The sequence below is a fragment of the Rhea pennata genome, chromosome 13 (genome assembly GCF_028389875.1).
Source record: "Rhea pennata isolate bPtePen1 chromosome 13, bPtePen1.pri, whole genome shotgun sequence".
NCBI lineage: Eukaryota > Metazoa > Chordata > Aves > Rheiformes > Rheidae > Rhea > Rhea pennata.
This window is the reverse complement of record NC_084675.1, coordinates 3,803,202-3,826,700: the sequence shown is the minus strand read 5'-3', so window position 1 is coordinate 3,826,700 and position 23,499 is coordinate 3,803,202. Positions and strand designations below refer to the sequence as shown.

The window sequence follows — 23,499 nt, the reverse complement described above, 5'->3', positions numbered from 1 at the left end:
CCCTAGAGAGGTACCAGTAACTCCATCTCACTGATGCAATGTCTTTAGAGAGCAAATGGCAAGACAAATGTCACTTCCTATCAGCCAGGTGAACCAAAGAGGAACTGTCAGGACCTAAGCCAGAACAGTATTGACACTGCAACCTCAGACACAAGTATTTTCTCAGTGTATTTCAATGTAGTGCCCTGCACACTGGCATCTACCTATTACACACACTAAGTTCTTGGGGTGACAGGGTAGCGGTACTGCTGGACTGCCTCAGAGCAATGCCTCATCTGAGATGAAGCGAGAGCTCCACAGAGTGATCTTACTCACTTTATCCAGGATCAGAAAACCTACAATCGGTCTCCAAAGACTTCGGCAGATCCAGAGGAACAGGTATGAAACCCCCTTGACTACTGCTTCTGATTACCAAATTAGAAAAATAAGTGAATAAGGCAAAAGGAAGTTTTGCTGGGTTAAAGCAGTAAGAAGGGTACTAGCTTATTAAGGAGGGGCAACAGTTGCACCAGAAAAGCTTCAGCTTTATAATGACAACTTTCAAGCCAGCTCTGAAGAGTCCCACCCAATATCCACTATAGATTACAGGAATAAACAAAAAGAATCATTTTTTAAAGCATAACTCTAAAATAAGTTTTAGTGCATGAAAACACAAGGTTTCAGGAAATATCTATAGTTGCTCAAGCATCTATTCTTGTTGAGAGTAATAACAGGATCAAAAAAAGCATGGCAGGGCAAACATAACATAGTGGGGATGGAAAGAAAGCATATAGCCCATTATGCAGAATGCTGGTAGCATTACCATTTCAATATACGACCATAAAAAAAAGTGTGTGCATGGCATCTGGCTAAGTATTAGGTGAAGACTGTTAGAACTGGTCAATGTTTTTAGAGCATTATCTAGCAAGCCTTTAACATGCTTAATTTACACCATGTTGGCATCATAGACACCCTAAAATCGTAAGTTACATTTAGACAAAAAAGAAAAAAAAAAGAGTCACCACCTCTGTCTTAATTCCACAGAGGGTTCAAAGACCTTAAGTCATAATGTAGCACAGTAAACAGAGGATATTACCCATAAGGAAGGGTGCATTTGCCTGAGCTTGCCAGCTCTCATTAGCAGCACTATTTCCAACGAGCAGAACGCCTGCAGGTTTGCCACTTGCTGTTGGAGATCTACAACAATTCTCAATGAACATATTGATTAAAAAGGAAGGAGGAAAAAAAAGTTTGAAAGCAAAGCTTGTAAAACATATTCTAAGGCTGCAACAGAAATTAAACAGAGAGAAACCCACTGTGTGGCTGCCACAGTCTCTCCCAGCTGTATAAGGTGTGAAGTTACATCTACGTACTATTTGAAAATGCAAGTCTCACTCACAGGAGATGGTGGCTTCTAACATCCTTCCCCTCTTACATACAAAAAGCTTCTTAAAAATGAAGTGCAATCTGCTGAAGTAGCCTGTTTACTGCTAGATCCTTCCAGAGAGACAGCATTTGGCAGACTACAGCAATACATACTTCTGGCAAGACAGAAAGAGAACATCTACAGTATACCAGGTACTCAGTTAAGAACTGAAATCAAATTTGAAGAGAGACAAGAGTGAGTGGAGTTCCCTAGAGGATGCCTCCGTGCTCCCAGGTCTTCTCTCAGCCAGAAGAATATTACCAGTAACACAGTCGAGCAAGCCTGACTCCTAGGCAGATGATCTCTGTGGCAATGTAACAGGAGCATTTCACTTGTTTTAAGGCAGCCTAAATGCACAGAGCAATTGGTTTGGCCTAATATCCGCTGAAAAGCACTCGTCTCCTGTCGAGGGAGGCAACGTGTTCAAACACGCAGGCCTTCCAAAAAAAACTTTCCTGGGGCAAGATCAGCAGCAGAAGAGGGATCTCTGTACCACATTCAACTGCAGTACATTGACAGTACGATAAGGATACAGCAGGAGGGAGAAAACACGGTCTAAAATAGGAAGTAGGTCAGTATGGCAAGACTAAAACCAACAAGTCACAGCCTTTAGGGCACACCTACTCTTGTTACACACCATCAACTTAAATGCAAACAACTGAAGAAAAGGGATTGGCTTAGCTGTCCACGTTGGGGCACTACTCAGTCACATTTATGCACATACCAGGCAGAACAGGGATAGCAGCAGATGGACCTTTCATTACACCACCCAGCAGCAAGTTTCTCTCGCTGTATGGCAATGCCAGTCCCCTACTTAGGCCTTGGCCTGTAAAGCCCAGCTTTCACTGTAAACACCCATCCAGTAACACCTGAACAGAGACCATCAGTTCATTCCAAATATGCAGGCAGCCACCTGTAGCACCACTCACTTGCTTTGGATTTTGCATGAAATTCACAGTTTTTCCACAGTCACAAAATGTTCTCTAGACTATCATCGTGCTATTCTTCAGAACAAAAATACATTCTCCTTCCAAAGAGCCATTTGCTCCAACTAAAATACTGCTAATTTGAGCAAAGTTCTCTGCTGTAATGCAAAGCAAGAACACACCATTTTTAGAGGGCATATTATCAAAGACATTACAGATGTACACCACTCGCAGGTACTTCAGGTTCTGTAGCAGGACAGGAACACAGGTAAAGCTGAGCATCCAGGACAGAAAGGAAGGAAGCTGAACAGCAATGCAAACATTCAAAGCCAGTTTTGAAGCTAGTTCCAAGCTAAGGCAAAACGGTAAAAAGCAGTTTGTAGAAACAGACACTTTGCCCACAAAGAATGGGGAAAACACCAACAAAACCTTTAAGCTGACCCCAAAAATTACTAAAGAATTGTCAGACCCAGATCAAGATCTTCATTCCTACAATTCTGCATCTCCTACCCCAGGTTTGTATCTCAAACCTGTATCTCAATTCCCCCACCTTTTCTTCACCCTCAACTGCAGTATCAAATCAAATGAAAGTCTTTTTGCTATCCTGGAATACGCTGATGGGGGAATTGCCGCAGTTCGGATTCAAGTGAATGACATGTTGGCTATTTTTAGATCACAAAAGGCTGCAGTAGCCAGAAAGTCACACAACTAAGAAATTCACCCCCTTTCTGAACTGAGATGAAAAAGAGAGGTTTACAAGAAAAGAAACTCACACAGTTTTGCTACCACAGTGAGGGAAAAACAAAAGTGGAATGAGACTTTATTCCACTAGGAGGCTATTTCTTTCTTCATGTTTCTTTTTACCTAGCTCAAGTTCATTAACAAAGCCCTTGAAGAGGAAGGGCAAAACGCCATTCCTGTGCTTTATAGGTAATGGGGCTATTACCTCTTAGCACTATTTGTAAGCCATTCTATTCATACCAAAGCTCCCTATGTTTCCAAGTGCTTCCTCCAGAACACAAGAGAATTCTTATACCAGAAGAGAAATACTATGCATTTACTGGAAGCCTCTGGAGACTTCCTGCACATGAACGGGAAGAGGAAGGCATTGACTGTCCTGGCACTTCATATTCCACAGATGGGGATAAGTACTGGCAGCTATGAGCAAAGACATGATTTTTTTTTCTAGTTTCTGTCACTTAAGAGCACTTTCCTTCAAGGAGGAAAACGGACAATTCTTTAAGAGACCACCATGTTGAATGCTTGACAGAGATTACAGCACTTCAGAACTGCTGTCTGACAGTCTTAGTTCTTGTTGGAAATGCAAGGAACAGATATCATCAACCTAATCTGGTACTAACCAGTGCACTTATGCTTCCACACAATTTCTAGTTGCACTTTTTACTCTCGTTTCAATGCCAAGTTACCTGAGTGACAGCTTCTGTATCCTCTTGATCAGTACTATGCCGATCCACAGAATTATTCAATGCAGGTCTAATGCTATCTGGACGCTGAAATGCAAACATCATGGATTTAAAACAAGACACGAAACAACAAAACAAAAACATTCTGCGAACACATTCAAATTCTGCCTTCTGCAACATCATGTGTTATGTCCAATTTAGAAAAAGATAAGTTAGCAATAAACAGAATGCTTTCTGTTGAGAGAGAATTCTATCTGCTTCCCCATACACAGACTGAAACCACACTCCAGATAACAATACTATCTGATGTGTGCAGAACCAGAATTCAACATTCTTATTAACAGAAGCATTGTTCCCAGACTGCTTTACTGAAATCCGCTATTATTAAGAACAAGATGTTATGTTGCTGACAACTTTCTTTGCAGAAAATCTTCTTAAATGGTACAATTCAATTATCTGTCAGGAGAGGAAACAGCTGGAAACGTTCCAAAGGCTCTGCACCAGAGCAACCAAGAAGAGTTGCTTTAACTGAGCAAATATTTGTTTGTAGTCTAGGTAGACCATTTTCAATATATTTTTGGCACATGACTGAATATACTGCATTTACTGAACTTTAAACAAAGAGGGAAAAACACAAATCTCAGGATTTTTACTACGATCAGATGTTCTATAATGTGTCTGAGACTGTATAGGCAAGCACTTCATGCATCCTGCAGTAAAATCACATCAGTCAGTGGGCAAACGATAGCCCAGGGGTGATAGCCTCCGACCTTCTTTCATGAAGAAAACACCCTGTATTACAAATGGATAACACTAGCACACACCTATCTGAGGAACTCAGCCTAACATCTTAGAAGGCCTTCTAAGACCCAACCCCAAAAAATAGATACATACACCTCAGTCATGCACAACAGAGACACATGTTGATTAGGTCACCTATTGCAGTATGAAGTGCTATACAACATACGCTAGACAGCCAAATCTGTTTTGGCTCCTCCTACTGCGTATTTTCCTATACATAAAGTCTGAAAAATAATATTGCAACATGCTAAGTTTGATTCACCAGTGCTTCTACTTACCTCATTCCCCTTACTGATTTCTAACAGGCTCTGTTCTGTGACAGTAAAAAAGGCATTTCGGTGCAGGAGCTCACGACTTACCTGTGTGGGGAAAGGTACCTGGATGCGCCCCTCTAAGATGTTGTCAGTGGTTATCTCTACAGAACGGGTTAGCTGCAGGTCCTGTAGAACTAAATGATAAGGAACCTGAGGGAACATCTCTTGAATCTGATGGGCCTGGAGAAAGTAAAGTTTGTACAGTTAGTAATAGGGATAAATAAAAGTTAGCTGTAACTAGCTTAACAGAAAGAGGCAGGAAAATGAATAGCTTAGCAGATATAAACCATACATAGAATAAAAAGAACACAAATAAAAAAAAACATACTAGCATTGACTTACAGGGCAAAATTTTGACTCCATTGAAACCAACAGCAAAACTGTGATTCCTACAGAGATGCTGCATGATCCTGAAAATTTAGGTTCCTGAACAGTGCTTGTAGATGCTCAAAGGCTTCATAAAACTACAAACCTATTTTAATACCATCCGAAAGCTCAAGTAAATTAAGCCTGAGTTATCAGAGATCTGTGATTACTGGATTTCAAGTTACTTAACTAATACCCAAATGAAATAGAAAAAAGTAGGAGGGTGGACAAAATAATATGCTTTTCAACTCAAATAACTGGACTTTATTAAATATGAAAATTTGATAAAACTGAAAATTGCAAGGGAAAAAAAAATTGAGACACCATCAAAAAAAAAAAGAAGAGTGGAAGGTGTTTGGAGAGCAAAGCAAAAACTATGCACTAGCTGACAGGGAGTTCAGACACAAGCAAACCTAACTCCCCATTGTACTAACTTGTGACCAAAACAACCAATTCAGCATTTCAGACTCCAGTCTTTCCCTTTCAATACTTCCCTAGGTTTTTTTTCTATTACACAAAGGAGAATTTCACTTAGTTTCCATTAAAAATCTGTAACACTTTAGTAGTTTGCTAACACAGGCCTTTCCACTAAAGTAGGTATTTTAATATAAGTAAGTACTGTACTTACAATTACGCATGATGCTAAAAATTTACTACTCATCCTTAACAAAAACCCATTAATGTTCCTGTGTCCAGAAAAAAAAGCAAACTAATTGAGTTGACCTTGTACAGCGAATCCCTGCCTATTTAACTTATCAGATCATCTCCCCTCTCACCCCACCCCCAGAAAACCCTCAAAACATCCTATTGAGGAGGCTGCAAAGGTGGCTATGGAAAGATCTCACAACCAGATTTCATTACCTTCATGAGATACATCACTGAACGTTTATTAACATGCTACACAATATGATAGCTTTAAGAATTCAAAGGAAATCACACTTCTTAAATTCAATGAATTAAGTCTTATAATGTCCTATCCTTGCCCCTTTGGACTACATTTGAGTGTTTTTTCGCAAAGCCATGAAACCCAGCATTTCATCCTGACCGTTCCTGACATCATCACAAATCGACAAGAGTCAACTGCAGTACAGAGAGCCCCATTTCATACTTACAAGGCAGTCATATCAGCTATCTTGGAACTTGGTACTATTAAAGATAACTACTGTAACATCCCAAAGCTATAAAACGAGTTTGATCAGTTACCACTGAATGAATGACTAAATTCTCTGGTTACAGATTCAGACCCTTTACTACTACAAATTGTGCGTGGAAACAAATACTGGAAAAAATTAAAGAAGCTGCTTCAAGCTGGCTGATGAAAGGACTGTATCTATCTGTATCAGCTACATCCCACAGAAAGTAGATAGAGATTTTCTCTCTCAGTTATCCACCTCCAGCCCTATCCTTCTATGTTTGAACCAACAAGCAGCCCCAACTGCACTGAAATAAAGCTGATCTCACTGAAGAGATGACTATCATGTGTTCAATTCCTCCCCAGTTCTGTTTTCTATGTACACACACCCCTTTCCCTCACAGCACAAATAGGAAGGTTCAGGTGCAAGCTGTTAAAGTAGCCTTACCATAGCATTAAGTTGGGAGTTGCTGGCTTGCGCAATACCAAGGATGTTTGTAGTATGCATCACTTCCACTGAAAAACTAGGCAGCCAGCTAGCAATTCGAGAGCCTGAAAATAAGAAATCACAATGAGAGTCAAGCTGAAATATAAGAGATTCTCAGGAGGTTAAGTACTTCTACATATATTTAACACAAGTCTTCATATTTCCAAAAAGTACATATGGCAAGTTTGGCAATGAAATCCACCCCTAAGGTTTTCCAGAAATAGAGATGGTCGGAGTAAATCAGTAACTGCCAACCTCCCAAACAGAACACTTCTTTCCAGCATACCGTTTTTGAAACGCACACCATCACCATGGCTTAACAATTTGACAGTAAAAGGAGGGTCCAGCAAACAAAGACGTCTTTCTTTTTTGTTTGTTTTAATGTTCCTACTAAAAGGGAAATTTAAAACAGTCCATAGCCTAATTAAAGTCTGGAACACATAAATAACTCCAGCAATTTTAGTAAAAACAGGCCTGCTTCTAATGAGCTAAATCTAGTCCCAAACTGGGTCATACGTATGTGGCTGGCAACACAGAGAGTATCACTACACAGGGACATAAAGTAACTGAGTAAGGTGTCTGCTATAATTATGTGTTCAGGCTCAACTGATTAGGGGACATGGCTAAATCCTCTCTCCCATCTCCTTCCTCATTTCTGTTTAAATATTCTTTTTTTTTCTCCAAGCAATTTCGCCTCATCTCCACAATAATTTTGTGGGTCTACACAGGAGAGTTCTGGGGAGGACAGCCATCAAAAAACCGAAGTGCCCTTTGGAAACCTAAAATACACCCCAAACCCAGAAGCCACGTAGGAAGCTATCAGCAGGCCTCAGTGTACCCAGAAATGTCTGTTCCTTCTCTGTTTATTATTCTCCTTCCGCAATTTCAAAAGATTACAAAAACAGAGAAGACCAGTAATGGTTCACTTACGCAAATCTGAAGTACCTCAGCTACACACACGGTGGGAGCTGCAGTAAGGCCGCACCCAAAAATGAGTCTTAACATTAGCGAAATTTACAGAGAAGCAACAAAATTGCCATCAAAAAACCTAGAAAACTGTGGGAAAATAAGCAGGCACTGAAGACAAAAATATCAAAAAATTTGGAAGAAATGCAATATAGATTTTCATCTCTTTCAGAAATATTTATCGGTACACACAGAACTCACCATAACCTGAAGTCACATGTGCTTTGTGACTACTTTTGATGATAAACCACTCAGGTCACCAGAACCACTATCTAAGGCAGTTCCTGTTATATGATGCCTAAGAAGGAGTTGTGCACATGACCAAGCATAGCAAGGTTCTTGCGAATTAAGCTGCAAACAGGGACTTGTGATAACCTCACATAACCTAGGGGTAAGGGGAAGATTAACTTTTAAGTGGTGTCACACAGTTTCCTCCCTCAGCAGTCACTCACTAACCAGCCATTTGGTAGCAAAATAAAACATATTAATACTGCATTCTGTTGGTCAATATGGCATATAAGGAATAAACACTAGTGTTAAAACTGCAAACCACAACAGATCAAGAAAACAGGAGCACTTATTTAACAGTATGAAGTCTTCGAGGAAATCCCTGTAATTCTGGACAGACTTACAAGCTCACATCCGATGTCTTGTGAAGGAACTCTAAGAAGGGTATTTGACAAACTCCAGTAGAAGCAGAGTTCAACTGCAACATGGACCGAATTCGCTTCTACGGAAGCCTGTTCCCTTTGTTTATTTGGGTAGCAGCATCAGATGTCAAACCTGTTTAACTCACCATCAAAGTGGAAGAAGTGATTGTGCTGGTTCAAGCGTGGTCTGCCCTCTGCTACTGCCACAGGCACCAAGTTCTCGTCTAGATTCTCCCTTTGGTGATCCTCCCTCACATGATGGCCGTCAGTGATATTAAGAGACATTCTGCAGGTGGGGCAAGATGTGTCTTGTTCAAGCCAGGACCGCAGGCACGAGCTGACAAAAAACAGAATATTATAGTGAGCTTATAGCATTTGTCTAAAACACCAAGATCACAAGTACATCAATTAGCTATACCATATTCTGCACAAAACATTAACAAAAGTATATAGATTGTTCAGAGATAATGTGTGGTATACCTGATGAGCTTCTGATTACTCTGGTGTATGTTTCTTACCTCTTTCAGCTAAAAATACCCAAACCTCTCAATATTCACTAAAAAAAAAAAAAAAAAAAAAAAAAAAAACTAACCTGGAGATTTATTCCAAACTTAAAATGTTCTATATGTTTTCATTGTTCATCCAGCTTAGACAGAGTGAGTTTTGCTTGGAACGGGAAATAAAGTGATATTTTTCTCACCATCTGTTACTGAAAACAGACAACAACTGGGCAAAGGTTTATGATGAACTGATAATTTTCACAGCAGTTCTGCCAGACAGATATGGTAATGGCACCTCCAAAGTTTTTCAATTATCTTTTCAAAAATATTATTCATATCAGCACTAAAGGGAGTGCAACTCTGGGAACTTTCCAAATAAAATAAAATTAAACATTAATACAACACAGTGCTGTGCCATTGCAAAGTTTACTGAATACTAAACATTCACTGTCTTGCAGAAAGTGAGAAGGATTTGAAATGTAGGTTTAAACACTCAGAGCTGTGCCTACTTTTTTATTCAGAGTGTTATTTCCCAACTTTGGTATTTGCTTCTTGCAAAACAATTTCCAGTATGGAAGAGAACTGAGTTTCAGTACCATAACACATTTCACACTTGCAAGTGGGGTTCTTCTGCTTCTTCGAGAGAGGCTCTTGAAGTACTTCAGAGGGGCAGAGAGATAAAAAGAAAAAAAGCTAAAATAAACCTGTATCACAAGTCGCATATTGGCAAATGGAGTAAAGGCACAGATTACAGATTTGGGCTGGGCCAAATTGCAAGACTGTAGCAAAGTCGAGGATAGGTTCTGCAGTCTTGCTAATGCTCTAGTGCAGTGACCTTACTGTCAATGTGTTTCTCATCACACTTAAATGGATAGATACACAATATCCAGAAGTGACATTGTTAGACACCTCAGAAATGCCAAAAGTACTACAGTAAAAATCCACTGTTTTCCACCGCTTCGATCATCAACACATTGCACATAGCTAGCACGTTAGCACCACCAGTGCTATACAGCTTCATCTCCGTTACTACAGGAAAATAACTCCGTACACAGCAAACTGACAATTCTCTGCTACAACTGCACTCAAAAGGTCACCTGTGAAACACCTGGGGTGATTCCATGTACCACCACACTGCTGCTCCTCAACAGCCCAATCACCCTGCCATCAACACAGCCCCCTTCCAATCTCCATGAACACCAAGTCCTAAAGGTTTGCAGTAAGCCAGCGATCATAATATTTACTTTGGACTGAAAAAAGTGAGAATGGCTCAGTCACATACAGCTCTTCAGTGACAGGCTGATTAAAAACAGGTCGAGGAAGGTAACATGTTAGTGTAACGGTTCTTTTTAAAATTACTGCCTGCCTCCTAAAAGATAAAACAGAAACTTTTAAAGGAGTCTAACAGACAGATGCCCACTCCCATTCAAATTAATGAATATTTGGGCACACAATTGATCTCAGCTACGTGCATCTACCCAGCTATCTTCTCTTCTTCTCCAAATAAACGGCTGTGGGTAAAATCCCATATAACCAAGAACAGGCACAAGAGCTCCATGTGCAGCCTGTTAGCAAAACCATCAGGCTTTTACGGGGACAGAAACCATTCTTAGGTTGTATATACAATTATTAATTAAACCTGGTATTTTTTTTTTTGGGGGGGGGGAAGCAGGTGGTATTGGGTTTTATTTTTATATTTATATATATACATACACACACACACATATGTGTATATATATATATATGCACAAACTTAATTTATCCAATGTAACGTGTTTCCTCCTTAAATGCAACAAACAGGTAAGGGCAACCTAGCTTCAGGGAAAATACAAAAGGGTCATTTTAGATGCAGAAAAAACATTTTGAAGAGGCTTCTCAAGTGCACAGTAAGTGATTAAGCATTCAGCTGATTCAGTAGCACTGGAAGAAGAGTTTCTGCAACTGAAACAAAATTATCTCATTAGAGACTTCTTGGAACACATAAATATTTATGACAAGATTTGTCATAAATGACAACAAATTAGCACACACATTACAACCTCTGGTTTGACAGCTAACAAGAAAAGAGCTATTTGCAAAAAGAAATTTGCTCATACTACACCTAAGGGACAATTTAACTGACCATGCATGTTAATCTTTATCAAACGGCACTTCAGAAATTCTGACTCAAGCCACATTCCTCTGTTCGTTTTTATGCAAAAGCATGAAAACTCCACAAGCATCTGCTACTGTTCACTATACCGCAAGGATAGCGTGATCCTCTAGTCAAAGGACCCCAGATCCCAACTATCAGCTGTTTAGGGACCTCTTCAACTGGATGCTGTATTCATTTAACATGTTTCATAGCCCTGATGGACTGCTACCCCTGCATGAAATCATCTAAACAGTCCTGGCCTCCACAAATGTTCTGGAGCACCTATTGCCATTTAAGGATGCACTGTGCAAAATATATTTCTTGTTTTTCTCTTTAAAGCTGATACCTGAAAGGTACTTAAAGGGCTAATATTTTCTTCATCACTTGAAAATCAATGTATCTTCATGGAAGAAGTGAAGACTGGGATAAAGTAAGGGGAAAAAACAGTCTGCCACCCCAAATATTTACACAGCAAGCTGGGGTATGGACTTCCACTTGAAATACTACAACTAGATACTATATACCCATTAGGAGACAAGATGCATACACTTACCTCAAAGGAAAGGATGTATCAAGCGAATGTAATTAAAACATGAAAATGACTGCAGACAACACGATTTTTACTTTGTAATTAGAAACAGATCAAGATGGCACAAAGAGTAAGCAATCACAGCTTTGCTGATAGGTGGTTACTTGTCATACTGCTGTAACTTTCAGGCCATGCCCACAAAACTCTCTACTTCCTCCAGTCAGCCCCCCTGCATCCATCCCTAGAAACATACTTGTGGAAGAGGTGGCCACAAGGGAGTTTTCGTGCAGATTGCATGGAGTCCCAGCAAATGGCACAGTCGTCATTATTGACTGCCAGCTCTTCCGGTGTTGCAACTGCAAACCTGCAGTAAAGAAGAATAAACAAAAAAATAAAGAGCCAAGAAAGTAATTATGCCAGATCAGTAGATCAGTATAGCCTTCTTCCACAGCCTTCTGCACTAAAAACACTTATCCTCCATGTCTGCTTTTCCTTGGGTGAGATACATCAGCAGGTTTGTTATCTTTTCCACATCTAGAACTCAAGGTGTAAAGGAAGACTGAGTCTCCTGCACATACCTCTCCCATGCCTTCTCATAGACATCTTTTTCTTGTACATGTCCCCATCTGCCCTAGGCTGAAAAAGCTTTGACTTATCTTCTTCCAGTGAATATGCTCATTAGGATGTGGACTTCAAGTTATATAATCTGCACAGATTTGGCCTATGTCATTTTTCTAAAAGAATTTCAAAAGCTGTATCAATTTGGGGGACCAAAAACATGTATGCTCTATTTTTGCCCTCCTAAGTTCCCCCCACACACACACTCCAAAAAAAGCTTTGCCTTTGATTTTTTGTTTAACTACAGCACCATGCGATCAGCTACAATGTAGTATCCAAATACAGACATTATGCTGATGAGATACTGAATTGCAGTACTGTTAGCATGGAATATGCTTGAAAAAATGACTAAACAAACCCGTGGTGCGAATTTCCATTGGTGACTTCAGAAAGAAGCTAGAAAAAGGTTTTTCCAAAATAACCAGAATGACAAAAAAAACCCACACATCAAGTCACTTGGACTTCTTGTCCAAGACACTTGCAACTCAAAAAGTTTTGTGAGCAGCTTACAGAGGGGTTTAACTGTTACATCTACCGAATAAAAATAACGTACTGTGAGTGAACTTTGTTATGCAGCTCTTAACCAGTTATTGTAGCTATTAAATGACTTTTCATAAAGAAAAGCTTAGCAATCTCCAGAGAAGTCATTTTTTTAAATAAGCTACTAACATGAAAGAGGCAGGCTACAGTCTTTCATACTTTAAGTTGAATACGTTTTTTCCTCAGAATAAGATTTTGATTCAATTTCAGGCAGTAACTGAGTGATATGGCTAAGAGCATTTACAGCCTGGCACTAGGTTTGTACTAGTTAACATGATAGGTTTTATTATTTGAGTCTATTTACATCAGTAATTATTCCCATCAGAGACAAAGCTGATGCTTCACAACTGAGACAGGCAGAGCTCTGCACAGCTTACGCCACCCCTAATGCCTACGGTAGTACACAAGTACACGAGAGAATATGAGTAAAGAAATAGTGGGCAAGGGGCTTCACTTGTTTTCAGTAATGCTGCTATTACAAAAGTCAGTGTTGCATATCTGCTAAACCCCAAAAGTGTGTCCCCCGGAATAAACAATATGGAAACAAAGAACTTGTAAAATATACCCTAAACATAAAGACTTAACAGCTGGATTTGCAAGTTGTATCTCTCCAGCCTACCACATGACATCATATCCCAAAAGAACATAAAAGAATCCCAACTTCTTGATCAGGATTCTCCCTCCAAGATCCAAATCAAATCCCCAAAGCAAATCAGAGGCTTACATGGCTTCCATGTTTCCGACCACACGCAGGTAGTTCTTATGCCGACGAATTCTTCGCTGAACTTCATGAAACAGGTAACGCAGCTGCATAAAAATCACCAGGCTAGCCATTGACAACCAGATATTGCCAAATAACTTTAAAGAAAACAGAATGGTGATTAGAAAAAAAATACCATGGGAATCAAGAGGCAGGTTTACCAAAAAAAAAGTATGCCAGACTAACCAATAAAATAAACATTGACATAGTCTGAAGAGCTCTGGATTTTCCAATCAAATTAACCATCATCACTAAATACAAAAAGTCAAACATTCTAACATTTCCTCCTCATTTTTTTTGTTTATTTTCAAAGAATCGTTACCTAGTCTTTATAAATAAGAGGCAAATAGGAGAAGGGAATTTAGTAGAGAAGATTTATCTGCAGTATTTCTGCCACAAGAAACTGCATCAAGACTTAAGAGAAAAAAAATTTGAGAAACCAGCACTGAGTAATTTTTCCTCTGCTGAGAGCTATTCAGATTACTTATACACATTCACAAGAATTGCTACTCTACATTCTCAGATACTACTTAAGCAACACAGCATTTCTAACAAATTGCATTCAGTCCTTTTCAGTCTGATGTTCCCTGCTAACAATGAAAATGTTTCATTTCTCCTGATGATTCCACCTGATATTAAGAGACAAAACTAATCAAACATCTATTAAACAGACAATTATACAGTAGTTAATACTCCATAAAAAGAGTTTTTTCCAAGAACTCCAGTTACACAGGAAGAAAGAGTGCCTAGAAGTCTACTAGTTTCCTCTTTAAATAAAAAGCTTCTCTGTAACATTTGACTCAGAAAAGCATAAAAATATTTATGCCCAGTACTCTTTAGATTAAGACAAGTCTCTTTGCTCAACATTATCTCCAGTATTTCATACCAGCATATGAATATGATGCATCAGGTCGAGCGAAAGCAAGGTTAGCTCCATGACAAAGTCTGTGTAGTACACGTAAGTGCCTTTGCCCTCCCACGTTCCTTCATGGTTGAGATCCCAGAGATGAATTACATATCTGCAAGAGCAGGAACGTCAACATCATTCTATATTTTCCATTATCTAAAATCTCTAACATGCAGACTATTTAAAGTATTTTTCAAACAACTTCTGGACATGGATTCTTTACCCTTCTTAAATGCCCAGTGCCCAAACTCTGTATTTCCCTTGTCTTTTGTCTTTCTAACATGGCTGGTTTCAAACTAAAAAAAGGGGGGAGGAAAAAAAAAAAAAAAAGGCCGAAGGCCAGCAATGCTTAGCCCGCATTGGCATTACAGAGACCACCATCTGGCAGAGGAGATATTGTAGCATTTGCTAAAAACACCCGCACAGACTGAAAGCCAAGCTTGGGATTATCGTCATGCATACTACAGACCCATGGTTTGCAACCTGAGAGGTGTTTCTCAGGGGAGGCACTACAGCTCAGTGAGACAGACCTGAAATGCCAGTGGTGATATGGGCAAAAAAGTTTTCTTTTCTATATCTCATGGTCCGTGTGTATATATACACACATGAGCACTACATTCACAAGCCTTTTCTAGAGTAAAAACTAGAGATTAAAATCACTTAAAAGAAATCCAGTGTGATGACATGACGTAGCCTAAATCAACCCTTGTACAGCAGCACCAGTCCATTTTTATCTATGCCTCAGGCACAGTATTATTAGCACCCACTACAACCATCCATATGTTGCAGTACTTGCATTTAAAAATTTGTAATGTCTGAAGTTAATAACCTTTGCCCATCTCCAAATACACACTTGCAATTCAACAAGGTAACTACATACGCCTGTTAAAAAAATAAAAACAAAAAATCCCACATAAAACATAGCCTACTTACCGTAAAATCACATGAGCCGTTCTTACTGTCACAAGCAGAGACTGTAGAAAACAGAAAGGTACATTAATATCATGTTTCTATGACAGAGCAGTTGTACTGTGGCAGCAGCTGAAGGCCTGAAACACACAATGAATTTACTGCAGCTTAACAAGCTACTGTGTACCAACAGAGTCGCTACGCATGGCTGTACGAGTGTGCTTACAAATCCACTGATGTTTACCATAGCATGCTCATGTTTGCTTCTAGTCAAACAGACACGCTACTACCATGCTCTGCACTCCGGTATCCTGTCTTGCAAAGAGCTCAGATGCAAAATACTTGTGGAACAGCCACACACATTACCACTGTACGTTTTTCCCCTCCATCATGTGGGATACGCTATCTACTTCATTCCTTATCACTCCGCCGATGTCAAGATTGCAACCTCACCAGCTGCCTTCAGCTGAAACTAGCACACCTCTCGCCATCCACTGCTCAAGAAAAATTCAAAGAACAGAATAGTAGCAGGGATTTCTGGGAGAACCACGGAAGCATTTTCAAATATATCCTCCCTTTGCCGAGAGTGATGTGAACAGTGAGAAAATAATTTCTCTGTTTAGTCATACTTACCCTCTCTATGCTAAGCAGAGAAAAAAAATTCAAGTATATGAGAAAGCATAAGTAGATCAAGAGTCTCTCCTAAAAACAAGTCAGCGGAAAAGTCTGCTTCTAGAATACTGAACCATATTTTCACATGCTCTTGTCATCTAAGAAAGGACCCCCATCAGCTCCTTCCCTAACCTGTCAGCCCCACAACACTCTGACCCTCTGCTGTGATATCTCATTTAAAAAAAAAATAAAAAAGACAAGAAGAACTCCATTCAGAGACTGTCCATGCCACCCCTCAGCAGCAGGGGCTAACACCATGATGCAGGCAATTTATAACGAGCAACTGCAAACCGTTTCTTTAAAACTGATTTAATGGCATACATTTAAATAGCAAAAACAGTACTAGAAAATGTCAAAAAAGGTAATGCTCTGTTAGAGCAATAGAGTCATTGTTTTGAATGAATGATTTCCTTTGCTTGTAAAACATATTCTTTAAAATATGCTTCTATGCACATTTAATCTTTAGTAATATCCAAAATATTTGCCAGCTGTTTCTTATATAGCTTTAAAAGCTATGATTCTGTGATGACTTTACAAACAGTACAGTCTTTTGTCCAAATAATGGCTTCAGGATAAAACATACAAATCATTCAAACACCACAGAAAAATTAGTCAAGAGTATAACATCAAGTCACTGCCACTGTGTTCTGTTCTCATCGGGAGCCATCTTCCATTAAAAAAACTTAAATTGGGACACAAACTGCACCTGTCAGGCACGTTATGAGTCCTGCTTCTGGCTCCTGCTGACACAGCCACATCTGGGTGACAGAAAGAGGCCATACCTTGTTCACAGGAGGTTTTCAGCTACAGCGAAACTTTGAGCAAACCACAGAGCGACAGTAACTGGCTCCAAATCCTAGCCTTGCAAGCTGTAGAACAGAGCGATTATCTGCTGGACGCATGTGCTGTTGAGCACAGATTAACGTCAAAACCAGTACATATGGCATAAAATCTCCCGTAAGGAAGACATCTGTCAACCCAAAGAGTCTAGGCCTTGCAACTTATAAAAGGTTAAAACTATAAGTCAGCTTTTGGAATCTGTGGGATTTTAATACTTCCTTGTAAGTCACCATTTTGTTGCCCAGATTTTATTTACACTGGTTAGTGCTGAGCCAGCAAGAGCAACAAAACTGAAATAATGAGCTAGCACAGATTTGGCCAAGGCAACGGTCCCAAGCTCCTACACTAATCCCAGGGATGCATTTCTATGTTCTAACACGATGAACACTTCCCAGAAAGTAAAATATTGCATCACAGGTTACACAACGCCATAATCTGAGGTTCTAAACATACAGCAGGACATGTGCAGTGATGACACCTCAAGAGATCTGGTTCTGCTCGAAACAAACTGCTTCACTCCATGTACACTTGTCCCCTGGGGACTCTATGGCAGAACAGACAGCTTACAGACATTACTCACGGAGCTTAGCACACAACTGGAAGGCACTTAAACACCCAGTGGGTGCGGCATGAGAAGCGATGCACAAAGAAGAGCTGTACCTTACGGATAATGGTATAAGATTTAAATACTACTATCATTATATGGGCTTAACATATAATGTTCCTTGTGGAACAGGATCAGAGTACAGTTGCTACAGGAATGCAGTAATTCTTTCTTACGGTGAAAAGATGCAAAAATAGACTGGATATTACACGCTAAACTGTAATTTACCATGCATTAAACAACAACAAAAAAAATACTGATTATTCAAAAAACAAACCAAAAAAACCAGGCTATCTTTATTCTTCATTCTCTGGGTACTTACAAACAACCCAGAATAAGGGGAAGTCTCCCTAAAACCAGAGAAAAACATCCATATTACTTTATTGCAAACCCTGAGGCATCAAGCTAAAATCAATGTTTGCAGGGTTAGGAGGGAGAAAAAATAGCTTAATGAAACTTAATGTAATTAAATATACAATAATGGAATACACTTGGCAGGGCCCCTCTCAAACAGCATCACACAAGCCACCACCAAGAAAACTGTTTAAGTCTTCCTTGTTTAATGCTTTTTTGCCAAGAGTCTGAGGACTGCCACGAGGTGTCACTGTTAGTAGCTGTACAGCAGGAAACCTAAATATTTTATCCAAGTGAAGAAAACTACTCATGGGCACCGTCCCATAAAAGGTATACTGGAAAAGGTGTAGCAAATGGCAAGATATTAAACAATTTCATACACAGAAAGATTAAAACAGACTAGGGCTCTTGCTTGAAAGAGAGGTTAGAAGGGGAAAAGGAAAAAGATCTGTAAAGTCATAAATGGTGGAAGAAGGGTGAACAAGAAACAATTCTTTGCTGCTTTTCCCACCACAAACGAAACAGATGATAGCCAGGAAAATTATCAGGCAGCAGATTTGGCGCAACTAAAAGAGCTCTTTTGTGTACACAAAGTCTGTTAAATGTGGAATCCATTGCCTTTGGATATTGCAGAGGCCAAAGTATAAATGAGTTCAAAAAAAGATTAAACAACTTTCCGGAGTCCATCTGCAGCTATCCCACTCAACAGACTTGTGCAACTGTCAGCTCAAGAATGTTTTTAAATGCTAGATTTTCAGAAGCAGGGGTAAGAGACTCTTTCCTATATATTCTCCCTAAATCTCCAAGACTGTCCACCGACAGTACAGTAGGCTACACGGATCGACTGAGGCCCATACACTTCAGCTGATGTTGCCACTACTTTGTTAATCAAGAGCCTTGCTGAGAGTCAGAGTTCCACTAAAATACCAGGCTTTTTAAACAAAACACATCTTTTTTAAAAACACACTGCCAAGTCAGACACAATTGCTCCTATTGACACGAATAAGCTGGATCCCATCCTGTGACCCAAAACATGTACACAACGTGATGCAGTGCAAATAAGGCAAGGCTTCAGCACCGTAACACTCCCAGATAAATCTACCCCATGCTGGCATGAGACCAATACAGCCTTCTGCCAAGCCAAGATAAGAGACATAATGTTAACAAGACTCCACCTACTAAAGACATGAACACAACAAATCTTCGATACTTTGCTACCATGTAGATGCAAATCTGACCTTCCGGCATATTCTCATATTTAAGGGACAGGTAACTGGTATATTAACAACTGTCAAGTATTTAAACAGTCTTTGTTATGCAGCTACAAGCAACCTCTGCTCCTACATTTCCTATTTCTCGCCATGAGCCTTCTCAAAACTAGCTCTGAACTATTATGGCCAACATCATGTTCTCCTACTTCCAGCTGCCTAGTTTCTTTCATCCTCGCCAACACCAAATACAAAATTGAAGATACTGGAGAACAAAAACAAGTTGTATGCACTATTTGTTGTCCGAACTAAGGATGTGCTAAGATGACAGACTTGCAATTATATTGGTTATCATCCCTGTGTTGGTGATCACCACTTCCTCAGCTGGAGTGCAATAAAACATCACAAACATATTTATAGTTACTCCACACTGCAATGGTTTACGGAGTGCACAGACATAGTTGCTTCATCGCAGCTAAGATACGATGTTTTACACAAACATGAGCAAATCACGTGAGCATACCTTAGGGAAAGGATCTTAGTCCCATTCACTTTTGGGGAGAAATGAAACAGAAAATACAATCTCAAAGAAACAGGCTGGAGACGCACGTTACCTATTCACATATACTTTTTCCTTTGTGTCTTGTGGCTGTTTCTTCTGGAAACTAAAATAAACACCACCACTGATAAGAAGAGTCTCACACAACCCCCAAATCATGAGCAAAAAACAAAGCAGATCCCCCCCCCCCCAATGTCTACAGGAGGTCTCACCTCTGCTGCCATGAAAGCCAGCGTGTGCATTCCATGGGTGTAGCCGATAACCCCACAGACGACTGCTAATCCACAGCAGGACAGGAGCATGGCTATGAGCAGGGTCAGGACTCTGATGTGGCTGCTCATGGGTGTGGTAGGAGAAAAGGAAAGCTGTAACATAAATACACAACAGGTTTAAATGAGTGCTTTATCAACCGTGCCCTCCATACTCACCTTACCAACTAAGTCCTCATTCAGGAAATTCTTTTGCTTTCCAGAATAAAACCAATGGCACAACCTTAACCACCTAATGCAGCAACAAAGGATGCTGAAAGAAGGCTAAAACCACACACCATCCCAAAGTCTTGTTCATCTCACTGTCAGTTACACTCACTGGGTTTTTGAAGCCAGGACAGATCATTATCATTAGTTAATCTAATTTGCAGATCACCTGTGCAGGAAAAACAGGCTCTCAACTAGTAGTTTCTGCATCAAATCCACAGCAACTGCTTAGGATGAGAGTGCCTTTTAGGACACTTAACTTTGATTTAAAGACCACAAGGGACAGGAATAACAACTCTAACAACTTTTTCACCTTACAGATGATCTGAATTTGTCAATCTTCATCTTCCAGCCACTAGTTCCTCCACTGTCATTTTCTTCTGGGAGAAAGAAGCACCTCCCTCAAAAAGCCCACCCGCAGCTAGAAACAGCTGGACAGTCCAATGAAGATAGTTTTTTTATCTCATTCAACAGCACATGCAACTTACTAATTCTGTGAACTACCTTAATGGCAAGCTATACCTAAACTGCCTAAATCAAAGACAACAAAGGAAGCAAAACATCAGGGCTGGTAGGGAAAGAACACGACAAAGAAAGAAGCTGCCCAAAGTTCTAGTCTGAGCTGAATGAGTTGACTCCTATATTTTTTTGTTAAATTCATTCTTTCTTCCTCATTAATATTTAGTTCTGTTCCACATCCACCTAAATAAGCTTGCAGTGCAAATCACACAAGTACCATTTTGTCCAGTATTATGATATAAGCTTGGAAGGCAGAAGGAAAACCCCTTTCCCAGTTTCCTCTCAAGAACACTTAATAAAGGTATCTTCCCACAGAGGCTTTGCTCTTTTACAGCTTTCTAAACACCACTAAAACACTACCAGATGACTGCCTTTTTCATTTCTGTCTCAATTTTCCTAATACCAAAAAATCTAATTTCAGTTTCAGTACTCGACTACTCATGAACTGATAGAACTTACTGGATATTAATAAAAAAAAAAATTACAAAGTACTGAACTACCAAAAGGAAATTCAGGAATTCATTTTAGTTTAAATATTTATTCCAGGACAGAGGAGCTGAGGAAAAGACATGCACACTATAGATGTTTAAAGTGCAAAATCTGTTGTTCAAATTCCAATTCCTTTCTCCTTGACTAGCTTTCAATTTCTCTGTCTCCCTCTGTTGAATTCATTCTTGGTATTAACACGAAGTGGGATATAGCTTATGTGAAAAAGTCATACAGCATATTGTAAAGATATTTGCAGCCAACATTTCATAGATGTAAATAGCACTATTAGCATGAAACCTGAGCACAGAATCCACAGAAGGAAGCTTTACAGATCAATCCCAAAGGGCATCAATCTAAAGGATGCACTGTTGTCAAGATTTCTTCTCTAAGAAGAGCTATGAAGACACCTTACAGAGTTACATAACAGAAATAACATGGCACACACACAGGCCAATTTATTAAAGAAAAATAAGTATCTTCAGCTCTATTTGTCTGGTGGGAAAACTGAAGGAGTAAAACAGACATGGCACTCCAAAGTATATATCTGAAGCTAACACGAGGTGCACATGTTCAGCACTTCAGCGTGGGGAAAAGGTCTGAATGATCTGCTTGCAATCTGTCATGAGTCGGTGCCCAAACCAGAAATGGAATTTGCATGTCCCAAAAGATAGCCCTTAATCAAAGCTTACATATTCAAAGCGATCCTTGCAGAGCTGAACCATGAGATGAAGAAACACAAGTCCAGAGAACCAGAGGCACCACATGACCACTTCTTCCACTGTCTGAACATTCAGCACGCCAAAAATAAAGATGAACTTGTAGAAAATGAAATTCCAGAATTTATCCTTGAGATGCTGAAAAGACAGAAACTTGGTTACCGTAGCGAAAACACCAACAACTCACGTGCATAAAGCTGCCTGCCCACAGCAGATAGCTGGGGGGGGGGGGAAGACAGAAATAGCAACATGAAAATACATTAACAAAAGACAGTAGCATACACACCAAGAATAGTATTTGTTAACCTTACAGAATCTCAAACTATATTAGAAATATTAGAAGCCCAGAGTATCTGTTCAGCCTTTTGTACCACTGCAGTAAAATAGTGCAACACAGTGCACAGCACAGTTTCCTGCCGTGTTTCTAAAGGGGTGCTTAGCACAAAGGAGCTCTGCTTGACTAGATTTTCCATGCCCAAGCAATGTGGCTACGGGGCCACAAATACCACATTTTCTTTGCTACTTTGATTGGATTAATGGCCATGGTTAGTGCCTACCTAACCTAGCACCTTGCTTCCAAAAAAAACTGTCAAAAAGTACGCACTAACTACCTTTCTCACCAAGCGCAGAGATGATTAAGAAAAGATAATATCTGCTCTTAAAAAGCACAATGCCTACAGCAAAGAACGAGATTGATGAGCAATAAAAAACAATTATTCCCACGCACACACAGTAGGAAAGAAACAGTATGATGCTCTCAAATAGCAGATTTCAAAAAAAAAAAGCAAAAAAAAAAAAAAAGAAAAAAGCAACAGTTGGTTGGGGATAGAAAAATTTTATGAAATAGAATGTTTTGTTCAAGAACAGGAAGAAATCACCAGTAGGATAGTTAAGATGGGCACAGAATTCCTTCAGGATGCTGACATTTTTTGGCTCATCAACATTAATAAACAGCTTTCCTTTAAATGAGAATTGAAGTGTATCTGAGCTGCGCAAGAGCAACCGAATCCTACACTGTTACTGCTTTTCAAGTCTGCTTTTAAGGGAGCAGGGAACATTCTGGAAGTTATCACCGGTTAAATCTCCACATCCTGACAGAGAATGCAGGATAGAAAAAAAAGAAAATGGCCCAATGCAATTTGGGAGTGTCTTGTTTCAAATGCACCTCACCCAGAGGCTACCCGGGCTGTGAATCATGAGCGTTGGGAGACCTGTGGCTATTAACGAGGCCTTACGCGCCACACAGCTCTGCACGGCAGAAATCCTCGTGGCCCGGTTCTTCTTACCGAGCTGCGTTTACACACGGCACCTTCGGCTCCTTTTTTTGTTTGTTCTCCTTTTTTGTTTTTAAGGACTAAGGGCTTTACTGGTCCTTTGTTGAACTTCCAAAAACCTTCTCGTCTAGCCCGAGACCAGAACCAAATAACCTGAGTTCTCAGTCCTTTCACTTCCCTTCTCTGGGCACATGCCTGCCTGCCTACCCCTTTTATACCTGAGGACAGATAAACTACCTAGCCAATGTCTGAAGATAGAAAATAAATGCACGACTCTGGCAGTCAAGGCACAAAACAATGTACAAGAGTAAACTCAACCTCATAGTGCAGATGATTAACTAACTATGAAATGCAGAGGAAGAGCTGTCAAATGCAAATGTAATAGTGAAGAACATTTTTTATATATACTATATATATATA

At 39.7% G+C, this 23,499-nt stretch overlaps 1 protein-coding gene across 2 annotated transcripts in view; it reads right to left on the bottom strand.

Annotated features, from left to right (window-relative positions):
* AMFR (autocrine motility factor receptor) overlaps positions 1-23,499 on the bottom strand; it is a 30,036-nt gene that overhangs the window by 4,479 nt on the left and 2,058 nt on the right. For both annotated transcript variants that reach the window (XM_062586818.1, XM_062586819.1), the window contains exons 3-12: positions 21,779-21,943; positions 19,818-19,970; positions 15,393-15,433; positions 14,439-14,571; positions 13,517-13,650; positions 11,888-11,998; positions 8,618-8,808; positions 6,817-6,920; positions 4,916-5,050; positions 3,759-3,842 (exon numbers count right to left, since the gene is read on the bottom strand). In XM_062586818.1, coding sequence (XP_062442802.1) covers positions 3,759-3,842; positions 4,916-5,050; positions 6,817-6,920; positions 8,618-8,808; positions 11,888-11,998; positions 13,517-13,650; positions 14,439-14,571; positions 15,393-15,433; positions 19,818-19,970; positions 21,779-21,943 — 1,251 coding nt within the window. The remainder of the gene's footprint in view (positions 1-3,758; positions 3,843-4,915; positions 5,051-6,816; positions 6,921-8,617; positions 8,809-11,887; positions 11,999-13,516; positions 13,651-14,438; positions 14,572-15,392; positions 15,434-19,817; positions 19,971-21,778; positions 21,944-23,499) is intronic.